Below are 18,993 nucleotides of genomic sequence, written 5' to 3'. Positions count from 1 at the left end.
CAGCAGTAGGCTATTAGATAAGACAGGCAATTAAGTCCAGCTGCCTACCCACCACAAAAATACTTCTATTTATATCATGCTGCCGCTGTGTAAAATTCCTCATATAATAAATACACTTTTAACTGGAAGTAAAAGTTATATTTGTTATAGTATATGATATATATTTTTAGAAAGGGGGCTCTTGAGTGTTTCATCTTACCGTTAAACATGGGCTGGGTTGTATGCATCAGTACCATGAGAAGAGAGGAGGTGGTCAATGACTTGTAGACTGACTCAGCGAGTGTGTTACTGGCGGTTGCCGCCCTTGCTGTGATCCAAAGAGGGGATGGGGTGGACGAAACTGAGGCAATCGTTTCTGGTAGAGGTTTGTTGTCAGGGGCATCTCTGTCTTCAGAGGACAGCAGGGGGACAGAGTCCACTTTATCACCTGTGGGACAGAATGTACATAATGACGTGACGTGACATGTTAGGCCATGTCGTGACACGGCACAACATGACCTGACATGATGTGATATGATTTTTCATGAGGACCAAACGCGAACCAGCATGACATTACCACATGTCACATGACAAGCCATGCTATGATGTCACAACATGACATGCAATGACAGATGATCTGACTTGCCATGATGTAATGTAATGTAGGATGTCATGTGACGTGATGAGACATCACATGATATGTTATATGAATGAATGAATGAAGTTTTTATTATTGTGTCATGCAATAAGCAACTATGCTTAGCTCGCATCAGCTAACAAGACACCACAAATTCAGATAAGCAGGATCCACAATACTGCATTTTCAAACAATACGTAATAATAAGTCCAAAAATAAAGAAAACCAATTTAAGTCATTTTAAGATTTTAAACAGACAAACTGACAAAACCTTTACTGAATAATCCCAGAGAAATCAGAGTGAATACTAGTTAAATAGTCCATCTTGCCTTTTTTTCTGGGCTTTTCAGGCAAAAGTAGACACATCAAAAGTGAACAGCCATTGAACATCCATTTCCTGTAATGATTTCAACTTAAGCAGCAGTAGCTGTTCATATAATTTATTGTTAACATGTATAAAATGTAGACATTTAAACAAGATAGGTGTCAATTTAAAATTAATGTATAAAACGTCAGCACAAAACCTAAACATGTCAGTGTCGATACTAGTGTTAATTTGAGCAGAATCTGGCAAGCGTCCGGGGATGAAAAGTCTTCTGCTACTACCCATTTAAATATTTATGAGCTGAAATTCCTCCGTGGCCCTGCATGAAGCGCTGCGGTAGCAGTACCAACCCTAGATGTTTTTGGTAAACAACAGTGCCGAAAAAAGATGAAGCTCGTCCAATCAAATCTGACCTGGCAACGCAGCAGCAGAGACTGTTTCAGCAGAGGTGGTGGTTTCTAGTGGAGAGTTGTAGACTGTGTCTTCATAGAAGATGTCTGTAACTTGGATGTCCTCCACAGGAGGGCTGTAGAGGTCTGACTGGGGAGAAGGGAGGCCACTTTCACCAGCTTGGTCTGGTGGACCATGATTCTTTAACTGCAAGTAGAAGAGGCAGTGCACAAAAACATTGGGTTTCTTAGATAAGGAAACTACAAGAACATGATGATTCTATTCTATTATTGTGGGGGAAAAAAACAATAAAAGCAACTTTCTATTTTGTGTTTGCGCTGTTTGCTTCAACATTGGGTATAACATTTCTTCGGGTTCAAGGATGAAGGGAACAAAAACACTGAGAAAAAGAGCCAATGTGTTTAGTGAACTACCTGATTTGGCAACACTGACAACGAGGCTTCTTCTGTGATTTGTCGGCGGATTGTCGGCAGGGTAGTTGTCCGAGCAACTGGAAACAGGAAGCCCGGCCGCTCAGTTACCTCGGTTACCCATATTGCACCATTGCCATCAAAGCCTGCTTTAGTGAATGGTCGGTCTGTTCGCATCCTCCGGTCCTCGTCAATCCAGTTCTGATCCATTTCAGCTTTAGACCTGTTCCGGCCCGGTTTCCTTTTGGCATTCTGGTTGAGTTGAGTTTTCTGTAGAACGGCAGACTCAGAGGGAGTTTTCGGGCTTGAACGGGTGCTGACCTGGACCAGGAGGTTCTGGTTTTCTTGGGTTTGGTCTCGGGGATGGTTCTGGTAGACCCTGGTCTGCTCCACTGGGATCTCCTCCACGGGGCTGTGGTCCTCTGGAGACAAATCCACCTGATTCTGGTTCTCTGGCTCTTCCATCTGGCTTTCGATGAGACCTACCACAAGGAAAAAGGCACTACTGTGTGGAGCTGTGTCACGAGATGTTTGGTTATATACTGTATGTGATTATGAGGGACAGGCTTTCTGAGTAACAAAACATATTTTTACACTATTGCTGCTTTTTCCTTGAATGTGTGAAGATTAATATTGTACAAAAGGCACAGTAGTGGTCAATTATTTTGTTCTTCGTCAACATTCAAATGAACAGATAATAAAGATATGAGTAATCTCCAATAACGCAGTGTGGAAGAGCACAGGCTGTACTGGATCTCTCTTTCTTTTCTGTTGATCTCTCCTAAACATGCTGGAAAGTCCCTTTAACCTTTTCTATTTCTCTCCAAACACTCAATGACAAGCCTCTGCTGACATAATTACGATCATTTGCATAATAATTAGAGACACTGATATGACTGAACACAGGGTGAACTTCAGCACGGCAAAATAATTCAGCACAGTGAATGCCAACATGCACAGTGGTGTCAGGCGCAACCACAGATTCGCAGACCGTCGTACCTCCCTGTTGTCTTCTAAATCTTTAGTGACAGCGTCAGGATCTGAATCACTTTCTAGAGAGAGGGGAAAGAAACAGAAACTCACTTACATTGCAGTAAATGTAATAGTACAAATACACTCTTACTTTGTAGGAGTTTTGTATGTGTGTGTGTTTGTACCAGGGTCTTCTAACGGCATGTCTACTATAATCTGGTCGCTCCATCGTCCTCTGAGGCCATTGGTGCAAACAGCAACCACCTGAACCACATAGCTGCTGTTGGCCAGCAGGCTGGAGATGATGGCACCCTATAAAGTCACATAGGTGAGTTTAAATTAGCGGTTCCCAACCTTTTTTTCCATCCGACATGCACCCACAACCCTGTCAGATAAGCTCATATATCCATTCATCAACACCATCCCCCATGCTACAAATGCGCTCATTTAAATCCATTTTGAACTGGATGTTATTGACACTACAAATTATATAAAAGAGGATATTGTCACAATAATGATCCTGGAATTGTTGATGTTTAGTTTTTTTTCAGTAGATTTGATCAAGTTTGCATTCATACTACTACCACTTGGAAGTACTCAATGTTTCAAACTAATTAACTATATCTCTGCTCGTTTGCTAATTAGTTTTCATGCACTCTCAGTCGCAGGAGGTGGTGTTAAGATGTTACAACTGGTCAGCCTCACTAACACCCAACACTATATGATGTACTGTAAAGCAGAAATATAACAAACAATATATATTGGTTGTAATACTTCACAACAACATTAAGTACCTTTAAAAAAATAACTACCACGTAAAAAATAAATATAAAAACATATAAACTAATTAAAGCTACCAAACTCAGACAGAAAACAATACTGAAATAAGAATGGAAAACTATATAAAAAGAAAAAACAAATTATGCCCTTATACATATAAGGTATACAAACAAAAGGTGGGCTTTACACTACAATGTATGTTATGATTTCTTCATAACATACAGTCTTCATTTTTTTCGTATTAGGTTGACGTAGTATTGACGACTGAGAGTCTACATACATGCAAAGACATATAAATACACATGCACAGATATTGCTCGTCACATTGAGGGACACTCAGTGACCCGTTAAGAGGGTAAGATTGATCGTCACCATCAATCAATCGATCCCTTTGTTCAATCCCGATCCCAATAGCAGTCGCAATGTGAGCGTGACAAATAGAGACTGAGTGTGGATGAGGTGCTTGATGGAATTCAACACAAATTATCTTCTAATATTTCCTGGAGAGTAAAGGGGCAAAGGGAATGACTGTAATTTCAAACTATTATCTATTTATAAGTCAAATGCACCTGTGTGGACTGTAGATAATGATCCAAAACATTAGTTGGAATTACATGCAGTCAAAGGTGATTGTATGCATGGTGTTTGTACGGTGATGTTTTTCTGTTATGTGGAGAGATCTTTCGTACCACATCCTGGTCCCCGTCTGTCCTGTACTCCTGCTTGCTCTGGTCTCGGCCCTGCAGCCTCTGGTAGGTGACGGTGTACCAGTCGATGGTTGTGTCGTAAACCACGCGGGGGCGCTCCCACGTCACCACGATGGTTGTGTCGTTCTGGGCCTCAGCCTGAACGTTCTCTGGCTCCGAGCTGCAGGCTGAAGATTGGCAGAAAGAGAAAAAGAGGGCAATTTGGTAAAAAAAAAAAAGAAATATTAATTAATGTGGATGTAATGCAAAAACTCAATAAAACGTCTGAAGGAAAGAGACACATTTCTCCTGTTTTAGCTTCTTTGCATTGGCTTCCAGTAAAATCCAGAATAGAATTTAAAATCATTCTTCTTACCTACAAAGCTCTTAATGGTCAGGCACCATCTTATCTTAAAGAGCTCATAGTACCTTACTACCCCACCAGAGCACTGCGCTCCCAGAATGCAGGGTTACTTGTGGTTCCTAGAGTCTCCAAAAGTAGACTAGGAGCCAGAGCGTTCAGCTATCAAGCTCCTCTCCTGTGGAACCAGGTTCCAGTTTGGGTTCAGGAGGCAGACACCATCTCCACATTTAAGAGTAGGCTTAAGACTTTCCTCTTTGATAAAGCTTATAGTTAGGGCTGGCTCAGGTAGTCCTGAACCATCCCTTAGTTATGCTGCTATAGGCCTAGACTGCCGGGGGATTTCCCATGATGCACTGAGCTCCTCTCTCCTCTACTTTCTCTCCTTCTGTATGCAACCTTATCCCATTATTGCATGTTACTAACACAACTTCTCCCCTTTCTGGTAGTCTTGTGCTTTCTCGTCCCTCTCCTCTCTCCTCCTATCACTTCCTGCAGGTTTTCTGGCTCTGGAGCTGTGGAGTCTGGATCTGTGGCTGCGGGTCGCCTGCTGCCCCCGTGTTCCTGCTCGACACCCTCTGCTGCAACGACTATTGTTGCTAGTCTTATTGTTATTATTGTTATTATAATCATTAACATTATGATGGTTACCATTAACACTATTATAAATATCTGTACCATTTTTCATTTAGTTTATAGCAGCATTACCTTCACTGTCTGTACCTCTGTGTGTATATTGTGTAGGCTGCCTCCCTCCCCTCTCTCTCTCCTTACATCCCTCTCTCTCTCTCTCTCTCTCTTCTTTCTCTCTCTCTCTCTCTTTCACTCTCTTTCTCTCTCTCTCTCTTTCACTCTCTTTCTCTCTCTCTCTCTCTCTCTCTCTCTCTCACCCCAACCGGTCGAGGCAGATGGCCGCCCACCCTGAGCCATGGTTCTGCTCGAGGTTTCTGCCTCTTAAAAGGAAGTTTTTCCTTGCCTCTGTCGCCTAGTGCTTGCTCTTGGTGGGAACTGTTGGGCTTCTGTAAATATCATCACAGAGTACGGTCTAGACCTGCTCTTTTATGAAAAGCGCTGTGAGATAACTGTTGTTGTGATTTGGCGCTATATAAATAAAATTGAATTGAATTGAATTGAATTGAAAAAAATGAAAGGACAAGGGCACAACTAGACGCATAAATCTGAGCAGCACAGAAACAGTGCAACATTTCACATTAAGCTGAGTGTTGCTGAAGGTAACTTGATGTTAATCGACTGTATTGAGAATGGAAGAAAGCAGGAATACATTTTAAAAAGCCCAGCTCAGGAGGGGAATGTGGCAATGAGTGGGAGGTGCATGCATGTGTGTGTATGGCTGCATGAATTTGTTACAAGCAAAAAGACCCTTTCTGAATTTCTGAATACTTTATTTCAATTTCAAAAAGCGCTGAAAAATAAATTGCCTGCGCCGAGAGGAGCAGGGGCACGTAACTACAAAGTTGAGCTCCCTGGCAACCGAAAAAGACCCACTTTACTTGAGGGTCGACTTTATGAAGACGGAGAGCGTCGTCAATCTTTTGATGATCATGACTGGGCTGACCTTGGAGGACAGCGATGCAACTACAGATGAAGCAGAAGATGGGTAATATTTTCTGGAAAAAAATAAGATTAATAATATAATATCTGTATAGATCCCAGAGGGGGGATTAAATTTTCTTCACCATGCTGCCCAGAATTTGGTATAAATTAGATGAAGTAAAGTATATGTTGGAAGTAAAAAGATTTACAGCTTTGGGGAAGTGGAGATTCTGCGGTGAACACTTTAAAGCTTAATAAGGAAGAATTTGTTATAGAACGAAATCATAACATGATGTATCTGCTGGGCATTAACAGGGCTGTTGATCAGTACCAGTGTCTCAGCTGATCTCTCCCAGTGCAAACTCACTTTCAGGCTTGTTTTAAAACTAAAACTGGTAGCACTTTACATTACAGCTCAATAATAACACAGTAATAGTTTGATAATAAAGAGATAATAATTAAGTAATGCCATGTAATTACCAATGTAATAACCAGGTAATAACTTGGTATTAAGAATGTGTATATCTGGTTAATATTAGACTGAAACTGGGTAATAAGGAGCCAAAAACAAAACGTAAAAATGTGGAAACAGACCCAAAACTATTTAGTAATACAGTCATCAGTAGTTATTTAATATTATAGTTATTTATAGTTATTTTAGTAACAAAATGGTAAACTTTTAACAACAAAATGGTTATATCTTAACTTAAATATTAAGGGTGACCTGATAATAACGAGATAATATAGGTTGATGTTTTCACAATATTACAAGCTACTATTATCATAATACCTTCAAAATTACATTAAAGCCAAAATTGGTAAGTACCATATTACAATGCTGATCCCTTATATTCCAAACATTTCTCTTTTGTTTCAAGGTAATACCGTACAAATTATATGTTTGATACCGTAACTAAAACGTGTGAGCAGGCATGTGATACAGTGGTAGAGTTTTCAGCTCCAAAGACTAAAAAGTACAGCATCAAATTAAGCGCAGTGGAATGTAAAATGTTTATTCTGTAAATATGATATCTGAACCATGAATGTGAACCCAAAACAGTAAAAAGGAGAAATAATACCGTGAAATGAAAAAAGAAACTTGTAACCAAAGCTGCATGTACACAGTTATCAGTTCTCTACCTATCAAGTTGTTAGAAGGCCTATGGGCACTGAGCCCACTGCCAAGACAAAACAGGCTCAGCACCAAAATGACCTGAGAATGAAAATCAGTTTTTTATCTAAACCCAAAGATATTCAGTATTAAATAGTTGCTGATATTATTCTGTCAACCGTGTAAGCAACTTATTGTTTCACCTCTATTATGTTTCATGCTTATGGTTTCAGGTTTACCTTCATGCTTTGGAAATACTATTCACAGTTTGTTTGTTTTTTCCATTATTTAAGTTTTTTCCATTCACATTCCTCTGAGCTTTATTTTATATAATAATTAATTTGTCATAATTCTGAATCCAAAAAAACTAATTCAGTTATTAACATGGTTATATATTTTATGATATTACTATATAAGTTATAATCAATGAAATGTGGGGGCTGGACATAGACTGTACAGAAACAGTGAATGTCTCCACCGCGACGTCACCCATTGGTTTGTGGTATGAAGTTTCAAATTTTGCATTTTGGCCATCGCCATCTTGGTTTTTTTGGAGATAGAAGTGACCATATGTGGACGAAACTACAGGCGTTTTCACACTGCCCAATTTTCCGGGATTATTACGCCACAGCCGGCATGCAGGAACAAGAGTGACGTTTCAACGCTGTTGTGTTACAAGTCGCAGCCTTTTTTTTAACGGTCTAACTCTGAAAGTCCACTGAATCCGACTGTGCCACAGTTTTGTTAGGTCCCCACCCCAGCATCAACGTCCACTGGAAGTGCCTCAGCATTGACTTTTGTTAATTTGTCATTATTGTGCTGTTAAACTTCTTCACAGCTCTCTCTGACCCTGTTTTGTTCTGTCGCCTGCGGGCTGCATATCCACAGGAAGCATTTCAGAATCAGAGCATTTGCCTGCCTGATTTTGCTGACATGTTTAGATTTTTTGATATGGTATTCAGTGTTTGCTTTTTGTGCTTCTACTACGATTAAGTAATTAAAAGGTTTATTTTTTGTCTGTTTTAACGATCCGGAGTCTGTACAGGGTATTTTATTTTGAAAATTGACCGGATGAGCTCAGGCAGCTGCGGCATTGGCGGATTCAGAGGAGGTCACTCTCTGTAACCCGGAAAGCAGGAACACTATGTGAAAACACACACGGTTGCGGGTTTATCTCGCAATATTTTGTCCAGTATGAATGAGCGAATGCGGCATATTGGCGGACATTTTTTCCTCATCTATTATGGAATCTGTGTAAAGTGGCTTACAACAAAAACTAGCGACTGACACCATAAACTCATTAGGAAAGTGTTTACTGAGGTAATAAATCAAACAGGGTAATTTTGTCATAACCACAGGCACTTCCGCATTGGATTCACTTTCAGACCCGGAGGTTCCAGCTTGGTGATGGACCTCCTTTTAGCGTGAACAGTACCATGTCACTACAACATCATGTGTTTAAACCTAGTCTGTGACAAATAAAGCAGAAACGCCATCAAATCAGTGGGTATGACCAAGGTGCCCATGTGCAAGGTGGTGATTCCCTGTTTACTTCAGCGAGCTTCCAGCGGTGACAACTGCTGAAGACCCATTCAACATATCATGGATTCAGACAAGCAAGAGCATTTGGTAAATTAACCTGTCATTTAGACAGTACTGCATCTTCATCCATCTCAGCTATGTACAGTATGTTCTCCTGTGGTTTAAAAAAGTTATGTTAGCATGAAAGCGAAGTAACTGAATGGAAAAGGAGGTGAACTACACTTAAATGAAATGACCTGAACTGACTTAAAGTGGAAATAAACATTAACAAATGTATCTTTTTAATCTTTTTTGTTTGTTTGGGTGTCTGATGACGTACTGGGCGTGAGCACGTCTTCCACTCCGGTATACGAGGCAAACACCTGACCCATGAACTGCTGCTGCTGCTCCTGAAGTTGTTCTGCAGGTAATCCGTCAGCATCACGTATCCAGCCTGCTCCATCGTCATCACCTCACAAAACATCTCCAACTGGGCACAGGGAGAGAGAAACAGAGAGATGAGACAGAATGGGTGAACAGAAAGAAAGTAGAAACTGAAAAACAAAGACAAGAAGGATGCGTCTGTTGCATCTTCCCTGTTTCTGTACAGTTGCCAAAATAAACCTGACACTGATGCTTGTGAGTGTGTGTTTGTTTAAGAGAGTTGTGTTGGTGCCAGGCGGGGGCAGAGAGACAGCGCTGCTCTATTTTTGGTTAGCTCCAATGTGCCTGTGTCATGCCTTGCCACCCCCGTTTCAATCATACAAACATAGACAAACACAAGCACACACACACACACACACACACACACAGAATACACTCATAACCACTTTCATGACCTCATTCACTCTCCATTACTTTGCTATATAATTGATGATCATTACACAGATGATTTCATCAGCGGTCCTTAAACATCTTCAGCCTGGAATCAAGCTGCTGTAATGTTACAGCTTGTGTTGCATGACAGGCCATTTTTACCAGATCATGCCACTACAGAAACCTTATTCCATAAGATCCCATTTTGACTAAACCTGTCACACTGCATCGCTTCAATGTGACATTTTGTTTTTATTTTGTGCACAGATGTCAAAGACAGCTGACCTGAAACCAGCCACAAACTGCAACCAGACAGTACAGTGATGTTAACTTTGTCCATTTTAAGGAGGCCAACTTTCTCAACTGAATACTAACGCAATGTAAATTGACTTTTCCATAATCATGTCATTAATTTGAAAAGAAGCTTTTTTCTTTATGACTGACAGCTGTGCTTGAGTATGATGCTAATGCTTAAAGGTTAAAAGAGTGAATAAGAACCAGTGTTACTAAAGGTGACTCTTTATTCCAGGACTAAACATTATTCTAGAAGTCAAGACAAGGGTTTTCAAAGTCTAAGACTGTGGGCCTTCCTTCAGACAAAGCTTAGTTTTGCTCATATCCTGGATACCGATGGGATCATTATCATGTTATGATTATCTTAATAAGCACTCAATAATTGACTACTCCAAATATATAAAAAGGTCTGCCCTAAGGTATTTATTAGCTTCTGATTCTGGGAAAGACAGTCCATTGACTGAGCATCCCCTGAAGCTGTTCAGAGCCCCCCTGGCGAGGTCCGCCTCCCACTGAAAAGAGTTCAGATGTTCAGAGCACTCGTTAGTGGCAGTCTACATCTTTGTGTGTATGATAAAAACCTACTGACCTGTGTTTCTGATATGGCCACAGTATGTTTAAAGACGATCCATTCCACCATTTCAGAGCAGGGAGGTGCAGTTAGTGAGCCATTATAGATGTAATATTTATCTGTGTTATTAGGCAGCAAGGACCGCAAGTTGAAAGCTTCCATCGACCCGCTCTTACCTGGCAAACAAAAAAGCTCTGTCAGTAACAACATGTCGCAACAAATAGCAAGGGTTTTATCTCAAGCTGGGACTGCAAACAAGTATTTTAAAATAGTCAGACTGTATGTTCAGTCTATGATATGCATCATTATATTCATTAAAAGCCAATCAGTGACCTGTAATTTCATTTTTGTGTTCTAAGTGTTCTCTCACTGCTTGTTTAGTAAAAATTAAATCCACCACTTAGTTTTGCTTCAATGAAATTTAATTTAATTAATGGTCGTTAATGGATTAGACTACACTGTCTCAGACTCTAAAGGTGAGTAAAAATGAAAAAAACTCAACTCAAACATCACATTTTTGGTTTTCTTTTTTTCAGGGACACCATTATTCTGCTGCTTTGATTCTTGATGAAACACATATTTTCTCTTAATAATGTGCCATCTTTATGCTCAGTGTAAAGCAAGTATCACTCCAGGTCACATGTCAGAGTAAAGTACAGTATAGCATCCCTGTATTGCTCATACATACAGCAGAGTTTATCTTTGCCAAAATGGGGAATTAGTTCCCCATTAGAAGGGATAATTGTGTTACCACTGCACCCAGCTACTTTCTTTATAGAGGAGATTTATTCCTTTTGACCCAATGTTGAAGAAGTGACCTACCAAACCTGCTGACAGTGTTGATGGCCTCTATAACAGGACTCAAGTTCTCGTTGTCTTCCAAGCTGACCTGTGGAAAAGAATAAGAACTTCTATTGTGGAATTCATGATAGGCAAATATGCTTTTATTTTAATCACTTTATGTTTAGTTATTTAAGGTGGAACAGGCTGATCTCTTACTCTGGGGCACAAATCAACAGGTCGACCCACCTCAAATAGCACAGCCAAGGCAGCGATCCTCCCTCCTTCCCTAATAGCATCATCCAGACTATGGAAGTCGTCTGGATCATAACAATAGATCTGCATCTGAACAAGAGCATGAAACAGGTAGGTTAGCTGAACTCAGGCTTCATTGGTTGACAAATGTATGAACAATAAATGTGTTGATAGACTGACAAACAGACGCTGTGTGTTTCTGTACCTCCAGAGGGTATTTCATCGCATTCAGGCTGTGCTCAGACCCATCTGATGTTGCATTGCAGCGGCCCCAGTGAAAGGTGATTCTACCAACACGGAATCTGGAGCTCAGCCCTCCTCCACTCACAAAAAACTCTCCCTCCACACTGATGGCCACTAAAACACACACATGCACTAAAATTTAATTTATGTAAACCACCTTGTTGTTAAAAAGCAGAAACGGGATATGCAAGTGTTTCACTGAAGTGAAAGGACCATGCGGGACCCTTTAAGGTTGAATGCTTGCCACTTGAGGGTGTTTTACCAAGAGATTCAGAGTCAAACGTTTCCTACAAAAGGCTTAATCAGAGTTATGTTTGAGGGCTTTGCTTGATTGACAAGACTTTCAAGTCGCTGATACTCAGTTGGGGTGGTTGCTGTTTGGCCACCAGGCTCCAAAGCTTTGGGTCTAAGCAGCTAGCAAGATGGTAGCAAGTGAAAACCTTTAGCCTCAAAACATTTCTTTAATGATATCAAAGTCCATGAAAGACCAAAGTCCATGTTTCTCCACGGTGAAAAGGACACAACAGTGGATGGTTGCTACCACTTGGTTATGTTAATGTCTTCTTTCATTAAATGTGGATATTCTGGTCTGTCTGAAATGTATTTTGGTCTTCGACATTTGTCATCTCAGTGATAATTAGAACTTGCAATAACTGATTAGTTGGAAACTCGAGAGCAAACAAAAGACAACCTGTAAACACAAAATTTACTTAATATGATATTATTACCATATTCAGAGCCATGTTTCCAGCCTCCTTTTAGCTCTGATTTGGTCTCCACCAACTCTGGCAGGAAACATTTGGCTCTTTGGCTCCACTATGTTCAAATGTTCACCTTTGTTCAACTTTGTCTGTCTGTCATTTAGTGTTGGGCAATAGCATATAATGGGTTTTTGAGCGTATTTGAATAAAAATGCCTGCTGTGTCTACAAACAGTGTCTACCAAAACAGTAAAGTTGTGGACCCCAAAATGCAAACAATGCTGAAAGACACTAAAACACCCCATAGAGAATAAGGGAACTGCAGAGTCGGGTTATAATTATCTATGAATTCTACAACTCTTTCCACATTATATATTCACTGTTAACTTGATCCTTCTCATATCAAAGCGGACAGAAAAATTGTGATGCAGGATAACCCATAACAGGATATAACATTCTGTTTAGTGAGACTGTGCAGGCCATATATTTCTCTCATAATATCACGACAGCTATGCAATATCTGTTTAAATATGCAATTTCCTCTCTGACTTCACAGAGACAAAAAGAGATTAATTTTAGGACATTTACGGTACAGAGGGCGCACACACACACATACACAGGCCAGGCTGCATTGGAGAGATGGTGATGATAGCTCAGACAGCTTTCATTTGTTTATCAGGCCAGGCATCTCTCCACACGCTGCCTTTCCTCTCACTGTCTCTCCATCTTCTTCATTTTTCTCCCCTGATCTCTACATACATTTGCTCCTATTGCTCTTTTGTTGCCTCTTTTCTGTTGCTCATCATCTGTGCCTCTCGACATCGATCTTCCTTCTTTCTCCACATGATCTCTCTGTACTGCTGTCCCTCTGGTTGTCTCTCTCGCAATGACTTGGTCTCTCCTCTCCCTTCTCTTTCATTGTCTGACTCTTTCTCTGTTAAATCCTCACTGCTTCTTACTCTCATTAACCACTGAGTTGTGAATCTTTTTTCCCCTGCTTCTTGAAAATTAAGCTTCTTTCCACATCTAGGGATTAAGATGTCATGTTTTAGACCACCAGAATAATATCATAATCATTTCTATAGAATTAATCTACTGCATACTGTATCTTCCTCTTCTGGTTGCTGCTTTAATATGCACTTAGCTGAGACTGAAAAGAAAAGAAAAAAAACCCTATATGCTATCATCTTTATCATAAGTGAAACAGCTTGTGTTGTTTCCTACATGATGATATTTCAAACATGGCCTCCACAGCTTCTACTGGACTTTTGGGTTTTGGTCATGGCAAATTACACTCTGAATTTGTATGGATTGTTAAGATTTATTTCTCAGATAAGTAAACCAGGCTGTGCAGGAAAGGTACATAAAGAGAAGTAGACATTAACATACCAGTCTTCCCGTTGTTGTGGATGGTGCTGGACTCTGCCGTTAGTATGTCCCAGCCTTCGAGCTGTAGATTCTGGTACTGCAGCCTTACTTGGGTAAACATCTCGTCGATGTCCACAGGAGACTGCCTGGCGCTGTTACAGGACGGGTACTTCTTACCCCAGATGCGCTGGTTCAGGGTACCTGTATATGAGAGAGAAAAATGAAGAGACAAACATGTTGGGACTGCTGATCTGAAAACGTCAAACTCCCTGAAAGCTTGTTATAAAAAAAATTTATTTTTCATCTGCTGTCACCAGAAAGTCTGGTGTTTTAACTGCAACCTCTTGCTGTTTTGTATTAAAAAGCGATGTAGCAGATCTCCCGCCCAATGTAAAATTCTGAGGGTGATACTGAGACAGAGAGTCTACTAATTACCTAAGTGTCTCAAAATGATTTCAATGCAGTAATAATTTATGGATGTTGAAAATGCTTCACATAGAGCCTTTAATATACCTGTACAATTTAGAAATGTGTGCTGCTCATGAGGGCAGATGGTCAAACAGCACATGAAAATCACACTTTATCTTTGCACTCTATGTGCGTGTGTGTGTGCATTGTTAATGCATGTGTGCATGTCTCATATTCTGTATACATTTCTCCTGTGAATTGTTTGGGGTGGGAGCGCAGAGCATGAATTCTATTAAGTGTATTTGTGTGTTTGAACAAGGCTGAGCTTTTCACATGAACAATGTAAAAGAATATGAACAGCATGACGACTTGCACAATTTGTCAGTCACAATAAAAGGAAATTATTAATTCTTCTATCTTCAGTGCTCATAAGACTTTCATTTAGTACGGATGTTTTGATAAATAAAATGTTTGTGAATTGTTTATTCATGACTGCATGTCACACTACCTGCATTTACATCTACTGACAGGATGTGTGTATGCTTTAATTTATGAAATATATTAATGTATATACATACAGTTCCTTCACGTGTATTGCCATACACTGTGTTGCATGTGTGTACAAAATAAACTCGCCATGATAACTGCAGACAAGTTGAACTGCTGTATATATTTGTTTGTAAGCATGAACATGTGTTAATTGACTGACTAATAATGTAAATTTGGTTTGATGTCAGGGGAAAAAAATAAAACCGTTAATACATGTCATTATTAGTAAGTCAAAGTATGACTAAAACCTTGTGCAGCTGAGTTTTACCGTTCTGTCCAACTACCACTTTGTAAAGATGCAAATAAATGCACATCCATGTTATCTGTGCAGAGCAAAGACTTACTGGATAATTGAAATACATCATTGGATGCTTCGTGGGTGGGTGTTTTTTTTTTTTTAACAGCATACAGTAAAGACAATGGTTCTAATGAGGTCAGAGCAGATGGTTTAACTGTAACTGGTCATACATGACTTAACAGGTACTGGCTTTACATTACTTGGTGTGTGTGTGTGTGTCTACGTGTGCCTGTGTGTGTGTGTGTGTGCACATGTGTGTGAGAGAGAGAGATAGCGCACTTGTTTCACCATCTTTAAACTAAAAATCTATTACATTTTGTCATATTGCTGCCTGGCTTGGCAGCTGCAGTTGAACCTGTGTAAATGTGGACATGGATAAAAATGTCTAGTAAGTTCACTGGTTCAGCAACAGCCAGCTGCATTATATTTATAAGACTAGTCAAATATACAGTGTGTATGAGTAACAGTTGTTTCATTTCTTTTTGCAATACTGTGGCTTCTGGGCACAGTTGAAACGAGGCTCAGTCTGCTGTTTGGCTGTTTTTTTCTGATGTAAAAATGAAAACAACACAATTTAAACATTACAGCTTGTTTAAAATACAGATGTCAACCATTAGAGGGCATTTACACAACAATCAACAACCAAGAATTCAGGGAATGAAAGTAAGTGAATGTAACATCCGCAAAAGTAATGGAAACACAACTGTGTGTGTGTGTGTGTGTGTGTGTGTGTGTGTGTGTGTGTGTGTGTGTGTGGTGTGTGTGTGTGTGTGTGTGTGTGTGTGGAGGAGATCAGCCACAACACAGACAGCAGGGCAGAGGCTGCTGCAGTATAAAAATAAATATTATATTCTTTAGCCCACACCCAACACACCCAACGGCCTTCCTGATCTGAACCCGAGTGGGTGTTTGTTGATAGACTTCTGTGCTAGTCATGGATTGTCTATAACGAACACCATGTTTGAACATAAGGATGCTCATAAGTGTACGTGGTACCAGAGCACCCTAGGTCGAAGATCGATGATCGATTTTGTAATCGTTTCATCTGATTTGAGGCCACATGTTTCAGACACTCGGGTGAAGAGAGGGGCGGAGCTGTCAACTGATCACCATCTGGTGGTGAGTTGGGTCAGGGGGTGGGGAAGACTCTGGACAGACCCGGTAAGCCCAAACGGGTAGTGCGGGTGAACAGGGAACGTCTGGAGGCGGCCCCTGTCCGTGAAATCTTCAACTCAAACCTCCGGCGGAGCTTTTCTGGCATCCCTGTGGAGGTTGGGGACATTGAATATGAGTGGGCAATGTTCAAAGCCTCTATTGCTGAAGCCACAGCGGGAGGCTGTGGTCTCAAGGTCTTAGGTGCCTCAAGGGACGGTAACCCTCGGACACCGGTGGTCAGGGAAGCCATCCGACTGAAGAATGAGGCCTTCCAGGATTTGTTGTCGCGGAGGACTCAGGTGGCGGCTGCAAGGGACCGACGGGCCCGAAGGGCTGCAGCCTCTGCTGTGGCAGATGCGAAGCAGCGGGTGTGGGAGAAGTTCGGAGAAGACATGGAGAAGGACTTTCGGTCGGCACCAAAGTGCTTTTGGAGAACTGTCCGCCATCTCAGGAGGGGGAAGTGGGAAACCGTCCAAGCTGTGTACAGTAAGGATGGGACCCTGTTGACTTCAACTTGGAAGGTAATTGTTTTTGTGATGTTATTATTCCGCATGTTCATATCACAATGACAGTTAAAAGCAATTTACTGGTCAGCATAAGACAACAGAAACAAAAGACAGAAATGTCACATAGCAACCATAAAATGTCACTACACCTTCTCTAGAATTACAGAGGTCTTGTATAATCCTGCACACAAACAACAGACCACACAGACACAACAGAGAGTGAGAAAAGAAGAGACGACTGCAGCTGAAATATAGCTATTGTTAAGTAGCTACTAGGCTTAAGTAAAAATGAAATGAAAAAAAAAAAGAAATGTGACAATTTCTAACTTGACGTGTTTTTATTTATTTATACTGATATTCAACATATTTGATAACGTTGGAGCAGCAGAAGAAAGAAAGACTGTGTTAAAGCAATAGTTTGGCGTTTTGGGAAACAAACTTATTAGCTTCCTTGCAGAGAGTTAGATAAGAGGATTGATGCCACTCTCATGCCAACAAGTTGAGATTAGATGGAGAGTTCTGTGCTGTAACTATTTCTTGACGGCCAGGCGCAATGACTTAATAGTTACAGCACGTATCTCCCCATAAAGCCACAAAGTGATGTTTCTACATTTCGGTGTGAATTAAACAAACGAGGTATGTGGTAATTAGTGAGCTTTGAAGGTCTTGTTAGGCATATTTTGGAGTCTTTATGCTATGCTACATTAAGATAATCAACTCCTGCCTCTAACTTCACAGTTAAGGCTGAGACATAAGACGGTATAAATCTTTTCATCTAATGTTCAGACGGCTCTTCTCGCTCTCAAGGGTCACTTCCCCTAAAGTATCTTTCTCTCTCTGTAGATACTGTTTTTTTTGCTCAGTGACCTCTTGTGGTATTGAGCCCTACAGAGATGCAGTTTCATTAGCCAAGGTTTACGCCATAGACACCGTCTATAAAGATAGATGACATGACAGCTCTCCAAAAGTGAAGCCTAAACCTCTCTACCTCTGTGGTTAGCAGCAGTATATGTCATCAACCCCCGTCCCCTCCATGTTAATAAAGTAAGTACAAATCAAATACATTTTTCCCAAAGACGGTCTCTGTCATTTTAGGAAATTCTTATCACGCTGATGTTTCTTCAAGTGTTTTCTGATAAGTTTGGGATTGATTAATTGTTTGGTGTTATAAAGAGAGTGTTCGCATCATCATGCTGAGGCCTGCTCGATGATTCGGCTGAAGTGTATAGGCAGGACCTCAATAGCGCGGTTCCAAACCCGATCACTATAATTCCATTGTGACCTATATTTTGTATTAAAGTGCTAGTACTGTACATGTGTGTATATATGTGTGTTTCGGGGAAATGACAGTGGCCACATCTGGCCCCTTCAGACGCATCCATCAGCATCATTAAACACACGCACACACACACACACAAACACGCACACCGATGTACTCTTCTGACATAACGCTGCCATGGCAACAAGTAGCTGACAGGTTGGAGAAAGGAATAAAAAAAAATCCCCTGAAGCTAGACTTTCCTGTCTTCATTTAAATCCATAAACACACAAATGCACGCACACCCACATCGCATTCACAGTGAAGGAGTCAAATTTAGATGATTAAATATGGAAATTACATTTCATATCTCTGATTTCCACTTGCTTTTTCACAGTAGTGCCAGAATGCCAGAAGTCTGCTGATGCTGCCAGTGTAGCAATTGTTATCAAATCCACATGGGAGACTTTTAAAGCAGAGGGCTTGCAATTCAGGAAAATCATTACTATATATTTTTCTTCTCCTTGTTTTTGTCCTGTCTCTCCCCTCTCTCTGGATCTGAACCATGAAAACATTTAAACAGAGTAGGTCACATCACAAATATCTATAATGTTTATCACAAACAATAAAATGCTAATTGCAAGTTCTATAGGAAGACATTTGCTCAATCACTTGCTTAAAATCTGTATTCTCATGTTCAGCTGCCAATTTAATATATGTTCATTTGTAAAGTGGTCAAGATGAAAATAATCCAATTTGGCATTATTATTTGTCTAAAACTCCAGATTTAATTCATTTTGATCTATGAAGTAAAGCTGTAACAGAAAGAGTAAAGATGTCTGGAAACATTCTAAAGAAACTCTGCAGCAGCTCTGCAGAGCAGTCAGCTGTTCAAGTGGTCAAGGCAGAAACCATTTACACCTGGCGTGGTTGCTGCTCTTTCTACCACAACACGCTGAACATTTCACCTTAACCCTCACTCTTGAGGGAAGAGATGTGAGACGAGAAAGAAGGAGAATGCATAGAGGACAAAGAGGAGAAAGGA

General features: G+C 40.5%; 1 protein-coding gene across 1 annotated transcript in view; it reads right to left on the bottom strand.

Annotated features, from left to right (window-relative positions):
* Nucleotides 1-18,993, bottom strand: part of ptprz1b (protein tyrosine phosphatase receptor type Z1b) — a 63,912-nt gene that overhangs the window by 14,110 nt on the left and 30,809 nt on the right. The window contains 13 exon segments of the mRNA XM_038738752.1: nt 200-427; nt 1,355-1,538; nt 1,766-2,231; nt 2,739-2,814; nt 2,920-3,046; nt 4,204-4,388; nt 9,088-9,159; nt 9,162-9,237; nt 10,447-10,604; nt 11,251-11,317; nt 11,458-11,553; nt 11,669-11,820; nt 13,796-13,975. Of these exon segments, the coding sequence (XP_038594680.1) occupies nt 200-427; nt 1,355-1,538; nt 1,766-2,231; nt 2,739-2,814; nt 2,920-3,046; nt 4,204-4,388; nt 9,088-9,159; nt 9,162-9,237; nt 10,447-10,604; nt 11,251-11,317; nt 11,458-11,553; nt 11,669-11,820; nt 13,796-13,975 (2,067 nt within the window).

This window comes from Micropterus salmoides, unplaced genomic scaffold (assembly GCF_014851395.1).
Source record: "Micropterus salmoides isolate LMB-PRFRI ecotype aquatic unplaced genomic scaffold, ASM1485139v1 Ms_hic_scaffold_23, whole genome shotgun sequence".
Classification (NCBI taxonomy): domain Eukaryota; kingdom Metazoa; phylum Chordata; class Actinopteri; order Centrarchiformes; family Centrarchidae; genus Micropterus; species Micropterus salmoides.
Note: the sequence above shows the minus strand (reverse complement) of the source record. Positions and strands in the feature narration are given on the sequence as shown.